This window comes from Nothobranchius furzeri, chromosome 10 (genome assembly GCF_043380555.1).
Source record: "Nothobranchius furzeri strain GRZ-AD chromosome 10, NfurGRZ-RIMD1, whole genome shotgun sequence".
In the NCBI taxonomy this organism is placed as follows: domain Eukaryota; kingdom Metazoa; phylum Chordata; class Actinopteri; order Cyprinodontiformes; family Nothobranchiidae; genus Nothobranchius; species Nothobranchius furzeri.
Window position 1 is genome coordinate 50,520,243 of NC_091750.1, and position 15,750 is coordinate 50,535,992.

At 39.8% G+C, this 15,750-nt stretch overlaps 1 protein-coding gene across 1 annotated transcript in view; it reads right to left on the bottom strand.

Annotated features, from left to right (window-relative positions):
* The window catches only part of LOC107386600 (roundabout homolog 2), a 128,240-nt gene that overhangs the window by 20,235 nt on the left and 92,255 nt on the right, over nt 1-15,750 (bottom strand). Inside the window, exons 12-16 of the mRNA XM_015961121.3 lie at nt 15,373-15,539; nt 15,167-15,288; nt 13,677-13,908; nt 3,415-3,539; nt 3,153-3,324 (exon numbers count right to left, since the gene is read on the bottom strand). Coding sequence (XP_015816607.3) covers nt 3,153-3,324; nt 3,415-3,539; nt 13,677-13,908; nt 15,167-15,288; nt 15,373-15,539 — 818 coding nt within the window. The remainder of the gene's footprint in view (nt 1-3,152; nt 3,325-3,414; nt 3,540-13,676; nt 13,909-15,166; nt 15,289-15,372; nt 15,540-15,750) is intronic.

The window sequence follows — 15,750 nt, forward strand, 5'->3', positions numbered from 1 at the left end:
CCACAAGTCATTGCTGCAGGAGAAAAGGCTCAAGTTCCTTTTCTGAAAATATGTATTTTCTAATGAAATTAGTTCATTTTAGGATGATTAGTTGATGCTCTAAAACTTTTAGACAAAGCAGCAATAAATATAAATTCATTTCAAGTAGCTGGCTGTTTGTTTAAAAGTTGTTAATAAAGGTTTTTGAAAAAAAGTATCACAGCAACCAGCATCCCGGCATGCATTGCGATCAATTCTACAATGTTCCCTGTCTCAATTCCGCAATTATTTGCACACTTGTGTACTACGCAATCAAAGCCTTACAGCACACTTTCTCCAAGTGCACTTTCCTGCAGTCCGCAGTGTGAGTAGAGACTGAGCGACTGTGCGTGTTAAATCATAAAAATGGAAAATCTGCCCTCTAGTGGTGCTATCTAATATGAACCGAGCACTCCAGTGACTGTTACACTTGGGCGGGCTTAGCACCAGATTTGCCACAAAAAAATATATATATACAAAACTACAAGGATGGTGTCTGCACAGAGAACAACACTGATTTAAAAATGGCTTTGGCATCAACTTTGGGCTATTTAGACCTGGCCTCTTCTTTGAGACATGAGCAGATAGGGGTACTTCTTCAATGGTGTACGGTGGACTACCCCATTGACTGACATCTGTAGCAATGAATATGTCACAGTGTTTCTCCCTCTGAATGGTCTTAGCACTGTCCAATAACAAGCAGAGATAGTTTGAAAGACAACCGTAGATCTTGCCCCACGACCGAGCTCTTTCTTTGGGCCGGGGCCAGAAAATATTTACGGTTCTGAAAAGACTGAGATGTTCTGTGCTGGTGAACTTTCATGACTCACTGCCTGAGGAGAGACATTTCTGCTGCAGCCATGTTTTATTTCCCAGATTTGCTCCACAACTTTATAAAAGCTAAGGTGGTCTTTATACTTATGAAAAAAATCAAAACAACATGAATCTTAGGGTGGACGATAAAGCCTCATAATTCTATTATTATGTTACAATACAGCTATACCGTAGTCGCTCGCTATAACGTGGTTTACCCTTCGCGGCTTCACAGATTTTTTTCTTTGATAAATGAAAGGCGATGACGCAAATTGAAATGAACAAAAATCCTATCAGAAAATCAATCAGTTTAAACAAGCTAGCTTTAACCATATGTGGTAAATGGCCTTTATTTGTAAAGCACCTTCACAGGGTTCTACAACCCCCAAGGTGCTTCACAACACAATCAGTCATCCACCCATTCACTCACACATTCAGACACTGATGATGATGGGTTACAATGTAGCTACAGCTGCCTTGTGTCGCACTGACGGAAGTGAGGCTGCCGAACACAGGCACCACCAGTCTCTCCGACCACCACTAGTAGGCAAGTCGGGTTAAGTGTCTTGTCCAAGGACACAACAACAACATTCTCTGGTGGGAGCCAGGATTGAACCTACAACCTTCTGATTACTGGACAACTCACTCTGCCTCTTCCTGAGCTACTGCTGCCCTGATAATGCCGGTAATAGTTGAACAATTTATGTCTAAAATGACAAAATGTCCGTGGGTAGCAGTAAAAGCCTTAAATGTGACCATCTGAAAAGTCTGCTTGGTGAGTACACATTCTGGGTCTCTCCTGGTTTTAAGTTGCAGTAGTAACAGCAAGCAGAGGCAGGAGAGGGGTGGATGCTGGACCTGGTCCGATTGCACAGAGTGGTGCATGTGGTTGTTTAATTATTTTTGTGGTGCTGCTGCGGCCGTAAGATAATCAGCGTTTGGTTTTCTAGCTGTGTTTTTGTGAGGACTAACATTCAGGCAGTTTTAAACCTGTGTGTGTGTGTGTGTGTGTGTGTGTGTGTGTGTGTGTGTGTGTGTGTGTGTGTGTGTGTTTGTGTGTGTGTGTGTGTTTGTGTGTGTGTGTGTGTGTGTGTGTGTGTGTGTTCTGCATCATGATTAGAGCATTAAGAGTATTTAAAGAAGAGAGAAAAAAAGTGAAAATGTGAATGCCTTTCTGAGGAAAGTGTATGAAGTGTGAAGTGAATGGTTTTACAGCCTAAAACATCTATAATAAATGTAAAAAATAAAGCTGGCTACTTTGCGGATTTCGCCTTTTGCTGGTTATTTTTACAATGTAACCCCTGCGATAAACGAGGGGCCAATGTAAAACCTCAAGACCACACAGTTCTGTTTTAGTGAAAACAATTACTATGCAGCTTTTATTTACCATGATCTATTGCTACAGGCCATGCATGGTCACTTAATGGATGTATTGTTGTTTTTTAATATTTTGTGGTGTCACTTCAATTATTTCCTAATATGACACATTTTTCTTTACATAATGTTATAATTTCTGAGTTTTCGTGGTCCATCTGATATGACACACAGCCCTAGCTCACAGCTCTTTAAACATCAAAACACACTGACAGCAGGAGAAGCCAACAAGAGAGAGAGAAAAAAACAGAAAGTGAAAATAAAAAATAAATAAACAGCATCAGTGCATCCAATATAGACTTAATCAATTCAGCAGTGCACTTATCAACTTGAGCTGCAAGACATGAGATTGACAGAGCAGCTCCGACAGAGTTTGATTTTCTGTTGCGGCTACTGTGCTGTGAAATTAGATTCACAGTCTCCAGCAGGAACGGCCCCACCCCCATGCCCCCTTTTATTCTCTGTCAACACCACCACCGCCCCCCATCATTAAGCTTCTGTCCGCAGGCCTCCTTTCCCCTTTTCTGTGTGTTAAGGGTGTTATTATATATCAGTCAAAAGTCACAGATGAAGAGCATCTGGGCCGGGCTGCCATATTGATTCTGGGCTTATATACAGAGAATCTTTTGGCTTTTTTATAAGATGCGATGGGTTGATAAGCTCCTACAAAAACATTGCCTTGTACGTTAGCACCAGCTGCCACATAGTGAAGGGGATTATTGATACGGCTAACAGTACTTGGCACAGTGTTGCCAGACACTACACTTAATGAATCACTATTGAGTTCTCGACAGCCGTCTGCGTTGTAAAGCGCAATCTTCTTTCTTCTGGTGCGATAAATTGCTAAATCATTTTTCCAGACCCCTGACTTGCTATAGAGACCTTGGTACCCCATTACAGGGTCATTCCATTTGACCCCTCTAAGGTTTGGAGTGCAGTAGGATTACCCAGGATGATGAGCTGGGGTTTACTCTTCACCCCCACGCCTACACTGGTGCTGGCAGCCACCTCCACGTGGTACTGCACTCCGGTCTGCAGACCCCGGACGACAACTGAACGGATGGTTGCGTCCACCGACTTGTTGACGTGAAAGCGGGTGTCGTTGGCCAAACACCAGATCTGACAAAGACAAACGCAGCAGAGACCATTCAGAGTGTTGTTTTATACATGAGTGAAATCTAGTCTGGAAGGGGAGGAGGCTGAGCCTACCTTGTACTCCTGGATGATGCCGTTCTGTTGGTCGGAGGGAGGGGGGTCCCACGACACGCTGATGGATGTGCTGTTTTGACTTCCCACTGTCAACACTGTCACTTGCTGCGGAGGTGCACTGGGCGCTAATGGGGAGGATAGAGAGGGCAAAGGAGATTTTAAACAGGGCATACACAGAAAAAAAGATTTAAATGACTTAGCATTTCATTAAAACAAACAAGGAAGGAGCATTTTCCCGTCTCTATAAAATGGGATTTGTCTCTTACACAACTTCATTTTGTATTCATACAACAGAGCCTTGAAACAAGGTATTATCAACACATTCTACCACCACAGACGGAATTTAAAGAACTTCATCTCACTGCAGAAAAGATTCCAATAACTTAATGGCATCTTGAGTTACACAGGCCAAACATCTGAGATCCAAACTGTGCTTTTATATAAGCAAAAATCACAACCATTCCAAGCAGATCAGCAAGTTTAGATATGAGTGCAACTTCCTGTGCCAAAAGTAAAATTGAGATGGTTTGTTGCCACAAATATGAGGCCTTAGGGTGCCAAAATCAGACTCTTGTTAATAAGTTAGCTGGGTAACATTAAAGAGAATGCAGGCAGGAATGGATAAACGTCAGCTAAACTAATCACATCTGCCATGTAGAGTAGTTTCACATAACTCCCATTAACACTAACATTGTGTTCTGACTGAGTGGATGACAGAGCTACTCTGACCCTGATCAAGAGGCCATAAAATAATAATGCTTACTGCAGTATATCCTATGTAGCATGCAAGGCAGGAAACTCAAAGCAGGTACAGTTTGGGTTAAAATAAACAGGTGGACTTGGTTCTGCAAATGGGCTGGAGCGTCACACAAAGGCAATGGCAAGGCATGTAAATATGTCTTGTTTTATTATTAAAGTACAAATGCTTGGAATACCTTAGCATCTGGCTTGGTAAAGTCTAGTGAAACAACAGATCATTTTTTGTTGGGATTGAGAAACAAAAATCTTCCTGAATCCTTTAACTAGTGCTTAAAAGAGAGGCTCCAAAATCTGTGAAGCATGCCTGCAGAATATGTGACAGCCTTGTAATACACTATAATTAAATCAGCCATTCTAGGTGTCATCTATTTTCTACAGCAATCCCCAAATCATCACTTATACATTCAACCATTTGGACAATATTGACTTTCTGAGACCATTACTGTCAGACGGGCCCTCACAAATCTCCTTTTCCATTCATTGGGACAGTTCTACGGTAAGCAAGGCAAAATGAAATGTTCTATCACAGGAAGAAAACAACATTAGCTTTTACATTCCTTCTATAAATTACAGTTGGGTGACAAATTAAACATGAACGTTAACATTTATAAGAAAAAAATATTCATTTAGACAGCGAACAAAAAGTGTATCAGGATGTTTCCAATGGGAAAAGGAATAGAAGAAGAACTTTGATTAGAATGAAGATTGTGAAAGTCATATATTGTGACCTTTTATTTTGAAAACTATACCAACAAAATAGTGTTAGACTGCATCTTCTTCTTGTATAACAAAAAACTGGTGGCCATATATGAAAGAATGTTTCTTCATTGCACAAGTAAATTCCAACAGGGCCTCATTTATAAAACTTTGCATAGACTCTTTACTAAAACTCTACTTAAGCTCAGAAAATAACTACATTAATTAAAAAAACGTATGCAAAGTATTTTTTTTGACCTATAAAACACTGTGTCCATATATTTGCATGCAATTCCTGCTTTCTACACACACATACTAGACATGTGGTCAGGTGTTTTTGGATCACATCCCATCTCATACACACCCACTTTCTGCTATAGATGGTCGATGCTAAGCACCTTATGAGCACTCTGCATATAAATACGCTGTATAATTGGTGGCATTTGTAACATAACCAAAGGCCAAGTTTTCATCAAAATGACCAGAAATTAACTTTTTAATTTGAAGAAACACACACCCCATCTGTCTGGCCTCCAAACAAGAAAGCACTGCACAAGACCTTGTTACAGAACAAGGACGCCATCATATCTTTGCTCAAGGTCTCATGCAGAAGACGAGACTTCCTCACTCTGAATAAAGTTCATCTTCCTTGAATCATAAATGACTTCACAACTTTATATGTTGATTTAATCACCTCTTGTTAAATCCCAAAGTGTTTGTTCCTAGTACTTCTCCCTTTGCATCCTGGTTTGGCCGCCTGGTGAGTAAGCACCTGGAACCATTCTATCTTTTGACCTCAAGGTCAAAGCCTCTCTGCAGCGTTTGCAAGTGATTTCAGACACAACATTCCTGCCGTCACCTGAAGATAATCCAGACTAGATGGGTCATAATCTGAGCTGCGTACGAGCTCCAGTACCAGAGGTCCACGCTATCAACAGTGTCCATTTCAACCTCCTGACCCCCTGGATCACTTGGGGATCTTTACATAAGGGTGCTAGACCAGCAAAAATTGTGTTGGATGGCTTTATAAACAAATCTCTATCTTATCAAACCATCCAGCCTCATTGATTTTACAACCCAGACACCACAAGCTTTCTCAGATACTTAAGGCAGGTTTTGCTAAAACATCTAGCTCACATTCCATAATTCATTTCATCATCTGTTATCCGTACAACCATCATCGCATTCAAACTTTGTCATGTACAATCATTTAGTTTAGGAAAATATAATTAAAATCATTTTTATAACTATGTTCTTGACTCTGTCTGAATTAATGTGAAGTGTGCATGTTCCCTGAATAAGTCAAAGAAACTAAAGTCTTCTGATTAAATATTCAAAGACCAATCAGATTGATATTTCATATTAATATGGAATATCACATCAAATTGGTCATTTAATAGATATATAGCCAATCCTCTACAATACATGTTTGTCAGGTAACCATGGCAATGGAAAAGTCTAAGAAATGCAGTTTCACTGGCACTAAAATGAAGATGCTTATGAGTGACATAGAAGCACGTAAAGGTGTTTTATTGTCTTACTTGAGAGAGCTGTAGGTGCATCGGTTCACCGCTGTGCCGTGTTTTAGGTTATAGTTTAATTTGCATGAACTGTCACCTGTCAGATGCACCAATAAGTAATTTGAAGACATACACATAAATGTAGTGTGATATCACTCTGGGACACAACAAAGTTTTATTCAGTTTCTCATTTTGTTTCTCTATGAAGAGATGGGGGTGGGGGCTGATGGTGTTGTATGCACCCGGGTGGTCTTTAATTCTGAAAATGCGGTCTAAATTCAGTTGCCATCTTCAAAACATGCTTATGTCAGTATCTGTTTGCTTAAAGGTGCTCACATTTCCAGTCAGATTTGTCTTTAAATATCACAAAGTTTGCAAAGGAAATGACTTACACAATTTATAGACCCTGTTGTGTGCATAAAATCTCTTTATAAATGAGGTCTTCGTTCTGCCAGTTTAGGCAGATACAGTAGATTTGAGTGGCATGCATCAGAGCAGATTAACTATGTAACAGGAGTCTGAGAATCTCCCCCTGTTGTGTAGTCAAATGTATCGAAATTATAGTGCAAAATACCTCAGACAGCAAGTTAAAGAGGGGAGAGGCAGAAAGACAAAAGACAGATAATATAAAAGCAGTGCAGGGTGAGGAAAACAAAAGGGAATGGCAATATTTGAAAAAAATAAAATAAACATAAGCGGGAGAAAATAATGTTAAACTGCTCACACATATAAAGCTCTTAATAATCAAGGTCCATCATACATCAGTGATTTGATGTACCGTATGTTCCTAACAGAGCACGCTCTCAGACTGCAGGTTTACTGGTGGTTCCTAGAATACCTCAACACAGGATGGGAGACAGATCTTTTAACCATCAGGCTCCTCTCTTGTGGAACCAGCTCCCAGCTTTAGTCCGTGAGGCAGACACCTTGTCTACTTTTAAGACTAGGCTTAAAACATTTTATTTGATAGAGCCTATGGTTAAAATCTGATGTTAGCCCAGATCTGGGTGAGTGGGGGAGTAGAGGGAGGTGGAGCGTACAGTCAGTAAAGACGGCTCTTCCTTGCCCTGCCTCCAGCATGCCTCCATCTAAAAGGCTAGGTTATCCAGAGTTATCTCTGTAGTTATGCTGCTATAGGCTTAGACTACTGGAGGATACACTGACCACCTTCCACACTCTTCTACATTCTTCAACAATTAATTTCTTAATTGCATTATTTTCTGCTATTTCAGCTGTTAACTTTATTTTTACTCTAAGTGTTTTTCTCCTCAGGAGAAGCTACGATGGTGTTCTGCTGAGCTGTAGTAGCCTCATGGAGGGGGCCAACAGCTGGCACACTGCTGCTAACCACATAACATTCTCCCTCTCCTGATAACATTTTACTCTCTTTGACATGGAAGGTGCAACCACTAGTTCACCTGAAGAATTATTATAGATTCACTAAGATAAAGACAATAAAGTTTATCTCTTATTAAATAGAACATTTACTAAGAAATCACAAAGTAGCCACATAAACATTACTTGGTAAATAAGTTTATTAGTAGTATTAGTCTGTGTGAATTCAAGTGCGTGTAAATAATAATAATTAAAAAAAACTAAGGAAAAGGTAAATAAAAAATAAATAAAGTATTATAAATCTATAAAAACATTATCTTGATTTTCTCTAAACAGTAAGAGGTAAAAAATTTTTGGGGAAAACTATTCAAATACATGTAAAAAAACACACACACACACACACACACACACACACACACACACACACACACACACACACACACACACACACACACACACACACAAAAAGCCTCAGACCAGCTGGAAACTCCCTAATGGGTGCTTTGTTGGAATACTGACATGCAAACATGTAAAAAAAAACACTTTTACTGATAACCTGTTTTCATTTAAATCAAATTAGATTTATCTGTGCTGTATTGTGATGGTTCTCTGTGGAATTGTTCAAACAACTAAAAATACAAAAAATATAAATTATGACAACACACATGTTCTTAATCATCACACTTTACAAACTGTCTTTACAAACAAAAATGAATTTGAGGTTAAAATATTGTAATTTGAGAATGAGCCGTCATTTTATAAACTCCCGTTTTTTCCTTCTGGATGTCATTTCTGTGATTATGCTTCAAGCACACAGATGGAGGTTTACCATCGCTCACAGATCTGCGTTAGAAGACAGGAAGCATTAAGTGCTGTTCTCTGTATGTATGGGAAAATGCCTCCGGACAACAATATGGCTACAATACTAAGGTATGACAACAACATAACTTGAAATGGTCATAAAAGTAGCAAATGCCAAAAGAGTCGGTTTTGTTCTTCAGACTGATGTGCTACTCTGCTACAGGGAACATTTCAGATTCACTCACAGCTGTGTAATTAAAGAAAATGCATGCATGTTGTCTAATATCCTGCTATAATGATCCTGGAGTGGGAAACATATAATTTGAGGTACAAAAAAGAAAGTTGTTGTAAATTAGGAATCATTTTCTACAAACAAACTTGACAGTGAGAAAACCCTCCTGATTCTCCCTCTCACCACTGAAGAGCTGCAAAGATCATTAGTCCTGATGTATTTTTCCCTTTTGCACAGTAGGAGAGAGATCATTTTTATCTGTTAGCCTGAGACACACTTCATTTGGGTTTCATAAAAGGAGAACCTGTTTTTAATACATCTTTGAAGAGTAACAGATTCTCTTATTATTCATATTATTACTTCTGCAGTGTTGTACATATTTGCATCCAGGTACATCAAGCCAATGGTTTCAGCACCATGAAGCCACATTCTTAGGAGTATATACAGCATGCATCCAAGATGATGAAAACCACCAGTGTGGTCATTTTAATTGGGCTCCAGTGATGCTAGCTTCCCTTTCTTCACCAGTGGATATTCCTCTGTCTTACCTGAGCTCATTGTTCTTTTACTGGGAGGAAAACCAAACTGTGATGCTTTCATCATCATACACAGATAACCTGGGCAAATGCTTTTTTATCCACATCAGTGATTGTCTCACAACTTTGTCCCATATAGTCATTTTCTAGACAGTTTTAGTCGGGTGAATACAGTGAACCCTATGTCAGCCCCTCAAAAGAAACAATGCTCACACAAAGGAACAGTGATAAACTTTTTTTTTTTTGGGGGGGGTACTTAAATAGTAGTTTGTGTAAAAACTTCTTCCTAGATTTGGGTGTTACGAATGCCGTGAGTCCGACTAGAACTGATACTTAGCCAGCACGAGAAGAGATCAATGCTGGTGACTTTAAAATACCAGACTAATACTAACACACTTGGCCATTAGAATATTTCAGCTTAGCCAGCAGCTCTCATAGTGCGCACATGATGAATTTTTACCCCCAGTGAGGGGAAAAATATCAAATCGGTTAGATATTCACCTCAGTGACTCGTGAGGCAGAAAACTGCATTTAAAATATGGAAATGCTATGGTTCTCTGCAGGTGTGTGTGTGTGTGTGTGTGTGTTCATTTTCATCTCTCTAATCTGTTTAGAAACACAAAAATCACATTTATCAATCGAGGTGTTTTATTTAGAAAAGTTTCTTGGTTTTGTTCAATTTACCAGCCTGCCACTCTTTTGGTTGGACTTTCTGCCAGAATAAACACGGCTCCCTCACGGCAACACATATGTCCTGATGTTGCTCGATCTCAGTGCAGCTTTTGATACTGTGGACCACAGCATCCTTTATGATCGGCTCATAAACTGGGTGGGACTGTCAGGCACAGTCCATAGTTGGTTTGAATCATACCTCACAGACAGGAGTTATCTTGTTTAAGTTGGGGATCACAAATCAAAGCAGATCACCATGACTTGTGGGGTCCCCCAAGGTTCGATTCTTGAATCACTGCTCTTTAATCTCTACATGCTCCCACTGGGTGAGGTCATATACAATTTCAGCATTGCCAATTGAAGTTATACAGATGACACCCAGATCGGCTTAACTCTAGTGTAACAGTGTAAAAGTGTCCAGTGTCAAATGTATGCTGATGATCCCATAATCTATGTAACCGCAAAGATTCCCCAAAAGGCTGCAAAGTTACTGAATGAACAGATGGTGTGAGTGTCTCGCTGGTTCTAGGATAACATTTTGTCCCTGTACTATAGCAGCATTGTCTCCATGTGCTTAATGATCAAACGCAAGATTTCTGATAACTTCACTGTGTTCATTGACCAGAAAGAAATTCAACAAGTGGATGAGTTAAAATATCTGGGTGTTGTTTTGGATTTGCATTTTAAATTTGAGTCCCACATCAGAAAAGTGTCCAGAACCATTAGGACCAACCTCAACTGCTTCCATCTAATAAGGCCATATTTACCTGCAAAAGCTGCCCAGCTATACTTTCATGCCATCTTTCCCTCCCACTTCTTCTACTGTGTAAATGTTTGGAGCCAAGCTACCCAGTCTGCTTTAAAACCTGTCATATGTCTGTACAAACAAGCCCAAGTCCTGGACCAAAAACCAATGAGTGGCACCACTGCAAAATACAGGAGAAGTAAAATCTCTTAAGTTTCAATAACTTTATAAACTTCTCTGTTATAAAACTGACTTTCAAATATCTAAACGGCCTTGTCTCCGAGCTGGTGAGCCGACTGATTGTAAAAGCCAGCAGCACAGGAGCTACACCCAGAGGAGTAGCCAATGGAGACTGCAAACCTCAGAAATACAAAACATCTTTTGGTCAATTGTCATTCTCATTTAGAGGGCCTCAGATCTGGAACAATCTACCATCAGCAATAAAGCTGTTAACACATTTTACAACTTTAACTCCCAAGTGAAATAAATGGCTGAAATAAAAACAAACTTGTGAACACTGATTTTTCTTATCAGCTAAACTAATTTATTTACATTGATTGGGTGTGTGTGTGTGTGCGCGCGTGTGGTGATAATTATTATAAATGCTATTATTTGATTGAGTCCAAAAGTCCAACCAAGGACTTGGTTTGTAAATTAGCCTCAGGCTAGCAAACTTCTGTCCAAAACAACGGCTGCATTGCGCTTACATGTAACATTATCTTTGTGCTGTCCCTGTACAATACAACCAAAGTAAAACTAACAACTCGGCTTGAACACTGCTGCTAACCACTTAAACATTCTTCCTCTCCTGATAATAACAAATTACTTTCTCTGAAATTGAATGTGCTACTACTAGTTTACCCATTTAATTAGTGATTCACTAGGATAAATACAATAAAGATTATCTCTCACCAATTAGAATATTTACTAAGAAATCACAATGTAACCATAGAAACATTAATTGGTATGTTGTGTGTGTGGATGTGTGTGTGTTTGTGTGCGGGTGGGTTGGTGTTAGTGTGTGCGTGTGTCTACTCTGTCTTCTCGATCCCCAGTGGGTCGTGGTGGATGGCTGCTTATACTGAGCCAGGATCCTCTGGAGGTTTGTTCCTGTTAAAAGGGAGTTTTCTTCTCCACTGTCGCTAAATGCTTGCTTGGCATGAGGATTGCTGTAAAGACACTGACATTTGTCAGTGACTAGATGCAATTTGCTGGGTTCCTTATATAGGAAACTTTTTACTGATTGGCTTAATGAACTGACCTGTATTAGAATGTTTACAAAGTGAAGTGCCTTGAGACGACTCTTGTTGTGATTTGGCGCTATATAAATAAACTTGAAATGAAATTGAATTGAATTGAACTAGTCACTGTGGTCCCCTAGACTCACTCTGAAAGTGCTTGAAACAAGTTAATGACTAGACGCAATCAAACTTCCTTTAGTTAAACAAAGACAAGACTGAAATTACTCTCTTTGGAAATAAGAAAGATAGGATGGAGGTTATTGCTCAACTTGGCTCCAGAGGCATAAAGAAAAACACCCAGGTTAGGATTCTTGGTGTCATAATTGATTCAGACCTGAGCTTCACTGGTCACATTAAGGCTATAACTAGATCAGCATTTTATCATCAGATAACAAGACTTAGAGGTCTCATTACCAAACAAGATCTGGAGAAACTCATTCATGCGTTCGTCTCCTGCAGGCTGGACTATTGCAACGGTCTTTTGACAGGTCTTCCTAAAATAGCTGTGAAGCAACTGCAGCTTGTTCTGAATGTCACTGCTAGAGTCTTAACAAGAACCAAGATAACCGAGCACATCGCTCCTTTTCTTAAATCTCTACACTGTTTACCAGTAAACTACAGAAACAATTTCAAAGTGCTTCTGCTAGTTTAAAAATCACTTAATGGCATGGGGCTAGAATACATGTCAGATCTCCATCAGGTATATACGCCCAGCAGGGCTCTGAGGTCCTTAGGAAACAGTCCGCTGGTAGGACCTCGGGTCAGAGCCAAACAGGGTGAAGCTGCTTTTAGCTGCTGCCCACAGATGGAACGGACTTCCTTTTGACCTCAAATGTGCCCAAACTCTGGCAACTTTTCAATCAAAATTGAAAATGTTCATGTATTCATCAGCCTATGAACAAATGTTTCTTATGCTGCACCTTATGCACTGTAGCTGCTCATCCTTTAATTTAGTCTTTCATGTAATTCCTAAATCTGAATTTGATTTGTGTATTTAATTTGATCCTAATTTATGTGTGTACTTTAGTTATGCTGTCACAATTTTGCTGTTCTTGCTCCTGGATAGCACACTGAAATGCCTTAAATGCGCTATATACATAAAGCTGCCTTGCCTTGTCCAATAATGATGGTAACTGCTTTTTGCTGTTAATGAAAGATTACATTAGATCCTCAAACAAGAAGACTTGGTAGCTGGCATCAATGACACACACACAACAGGAAGACCATGAGGACACTGAGCCGTGTTCCCACACATAAAGCTCATTGGTTAAAACGTTAGCATGGTGGGGCGTCAGATAATGCAGGTCTGATCGAGAAAATGACAACGGGGTGCAAAGCTCAGTGGAGAACGAGAAACAAACTGAAGTCACATGAGACAATTTCTGCCCTCCGTCTCTACCTCCCATCCCTCAGAGGCCTGGAGTTGTCATAGAACCCCACTGTGCCATCTAGGAGACCTGTTTTCAGTCACACACAGGGGATATTGCAGTGCCGCAGCAAGTGTGTGTGTGTGCGTGTGTGTGTGTGGAGGGGGGTGGGAGTACTTGAAATGCCATTATCCATTATATCACACCATGAAATCCTTTCTAGTATCAACTAAATATAAAAGTAGGAGGAAATACAACACAGGGACATCTGCTAATGCACTAATGACTTTCCTCCACATTATTTTCATAAATAAATACAAAAAAGGGATTATTATTACAAAGACCAAATAGTGCTTACCTTCCTCCATGGTGCGAGCTGTCATGGATTCACTGTCTGCACCCTGAAACTCGTTAAAATATGGCCGTACTTTAATCTCATAGACGATGCCTTTTTTCAGACCGGAGAGAGTCACGTCTCTCTCCAAGGCAATCCTCACATCCTGGAGCTGCCAGGGCCCCGGGGACGGCAGCCCCGAAGTCTGCCGGTACAGAACACGGTAGCCTTGAATGAACTGAGATGGGTTCTCCACCTGCAAGGAGGAGAGAAGGCACGAGGATGAGGATGACGAAGAGGGAGGTGATGAACATCTGTGTGAGTAAACTGCTTTGGATCAACATTGTGTTCCTGATTAGCAAAAAAGCATGCTTAGTTAGACTCACAATTAAATTAGCTGGAGAGAAAACATCATGTAAGAGAGAAGGTGAGGTGTTTTGTTGTCATCATGTGCTGTTCCTAAGTACCACAGTTTGGTTTGGCCTCTAAATATCAAATCTAAATGCTCATTTCTTCCTTTAGTTTTTATTTGTGGCTTTTGATGGGAAGATTGTGGAAACTCAGTTATAGAAATTAATTGTTCACAGGAGCAGAAACAGGAAAAAAGCTTTTAGAAATTATCCGCAGTGGCTTCTTTCTTTCTTTCTTTCTGTCTTTCTTTCTTTCTTTCTTTCTTTCTTTCTTTCTTTCTTTCTTTCTTTCTTTCTTTCTTCCTTCCTTCCTTCCTTCCTTCCTTCCTTCCTTCCTTCCTTCCTTCCTTCATTCCTTCCTGGACCAGTCCACGCATGTTAGGTTGGATATATTTAGTCATTTTGCTTTTTTACCCCACTTTTATATCAGTAGATTCTGTTTCTCTGTCTTTTTAAGACAACATCTTAAAGCAAAATGCCGTTTAAACAAAGACACAAGCAGGTAGTAAGTCATTTACTAATAGACAAAGACGAAATGTGAATTTATTAGTTCAGATTTATTGCAAACATGTTTTCCCATGTTGGACTAAATGCTAAATTATTGCAGATTCAAGCTTTATAAGAAAGAGGAAAAATCCAACCCAATCCTAGCTATACTACTGATCCAGAGCAGCAGATGCTAGAGGTACCTAGCCAAAACAATAAAACAGAATTCCTGGAAAAAGCTCTGACTGCAAAAAAGTGTCCTTTAGTAGCACACACACCTAATGATGATTTATGTGTCCAGAACAGAAAACATCAGTGTTGATTCCTGCATAAACTCAAACCAATCTAAATAAATGCAACAGCAGGTGTTCAAACCATGACTCCATCTTGTTATGCTAATCGTGTGTGTGTGTGTGTGCGTGTGTGTGTGTGTGTGTGTGTGTGTGTGTGTGTGTGTGTGTGTGTGTGTGTGTGTGTGTGTGTGTGTGTGTGTGTGTGTGTGTGTTTGTGTCAGCTAATCCAAAACATTGCATTATGCCAAGAATGAAACCATTTAGTATATATATACAATTTTTTTTGGGATTAGTTTATAGGAAAATAAACATTGTGAGCACTCACCGTCCATGTGACCTGCACTGAGGTGGAGCTAAGGACCACAGGGTTGTGCATGTTGACCACAACATCCCCCAGCTCCTTCTGCACACGTCGATGATCTACTCCTTGGACTGTGGGACTAATGTCTGAGGGAGAAGAAGTTGCCATTAAGCTTACATTAGAGATCATTTCCACTACTGATCTTTTGCATTTTGAATGAATTACAACACCTTGTGTGCGAACTGGCTCAGACATCATGCTTGGATCACCCAGGCCCTGAGCATTGACTGCTCTTAGGATGAACAAGTAAACCGTGTTGGGTCGCAGATCCTTGACCGTATACTCGGTGGTCTTCACATGGTCAGCAACTGTCTGCCAGCTGTTACTCACTGACTGACTACAAAAATACATAAAAAAATCTGATCAGACATAAAAAAACACACTTTCATAACTGATTAACCTCTGTTTTCAGAAATCAGAAAAGAAAAGCTTTCAGAGCTACAAAATCTAAAAAAAAAGGTCAAATAATAAAAACTTCTGTCAATGAAATTCTAAATATTAACACTTTTAAAATGCTAATGCCAAGCATTTTTTACTTTTTCAAAATA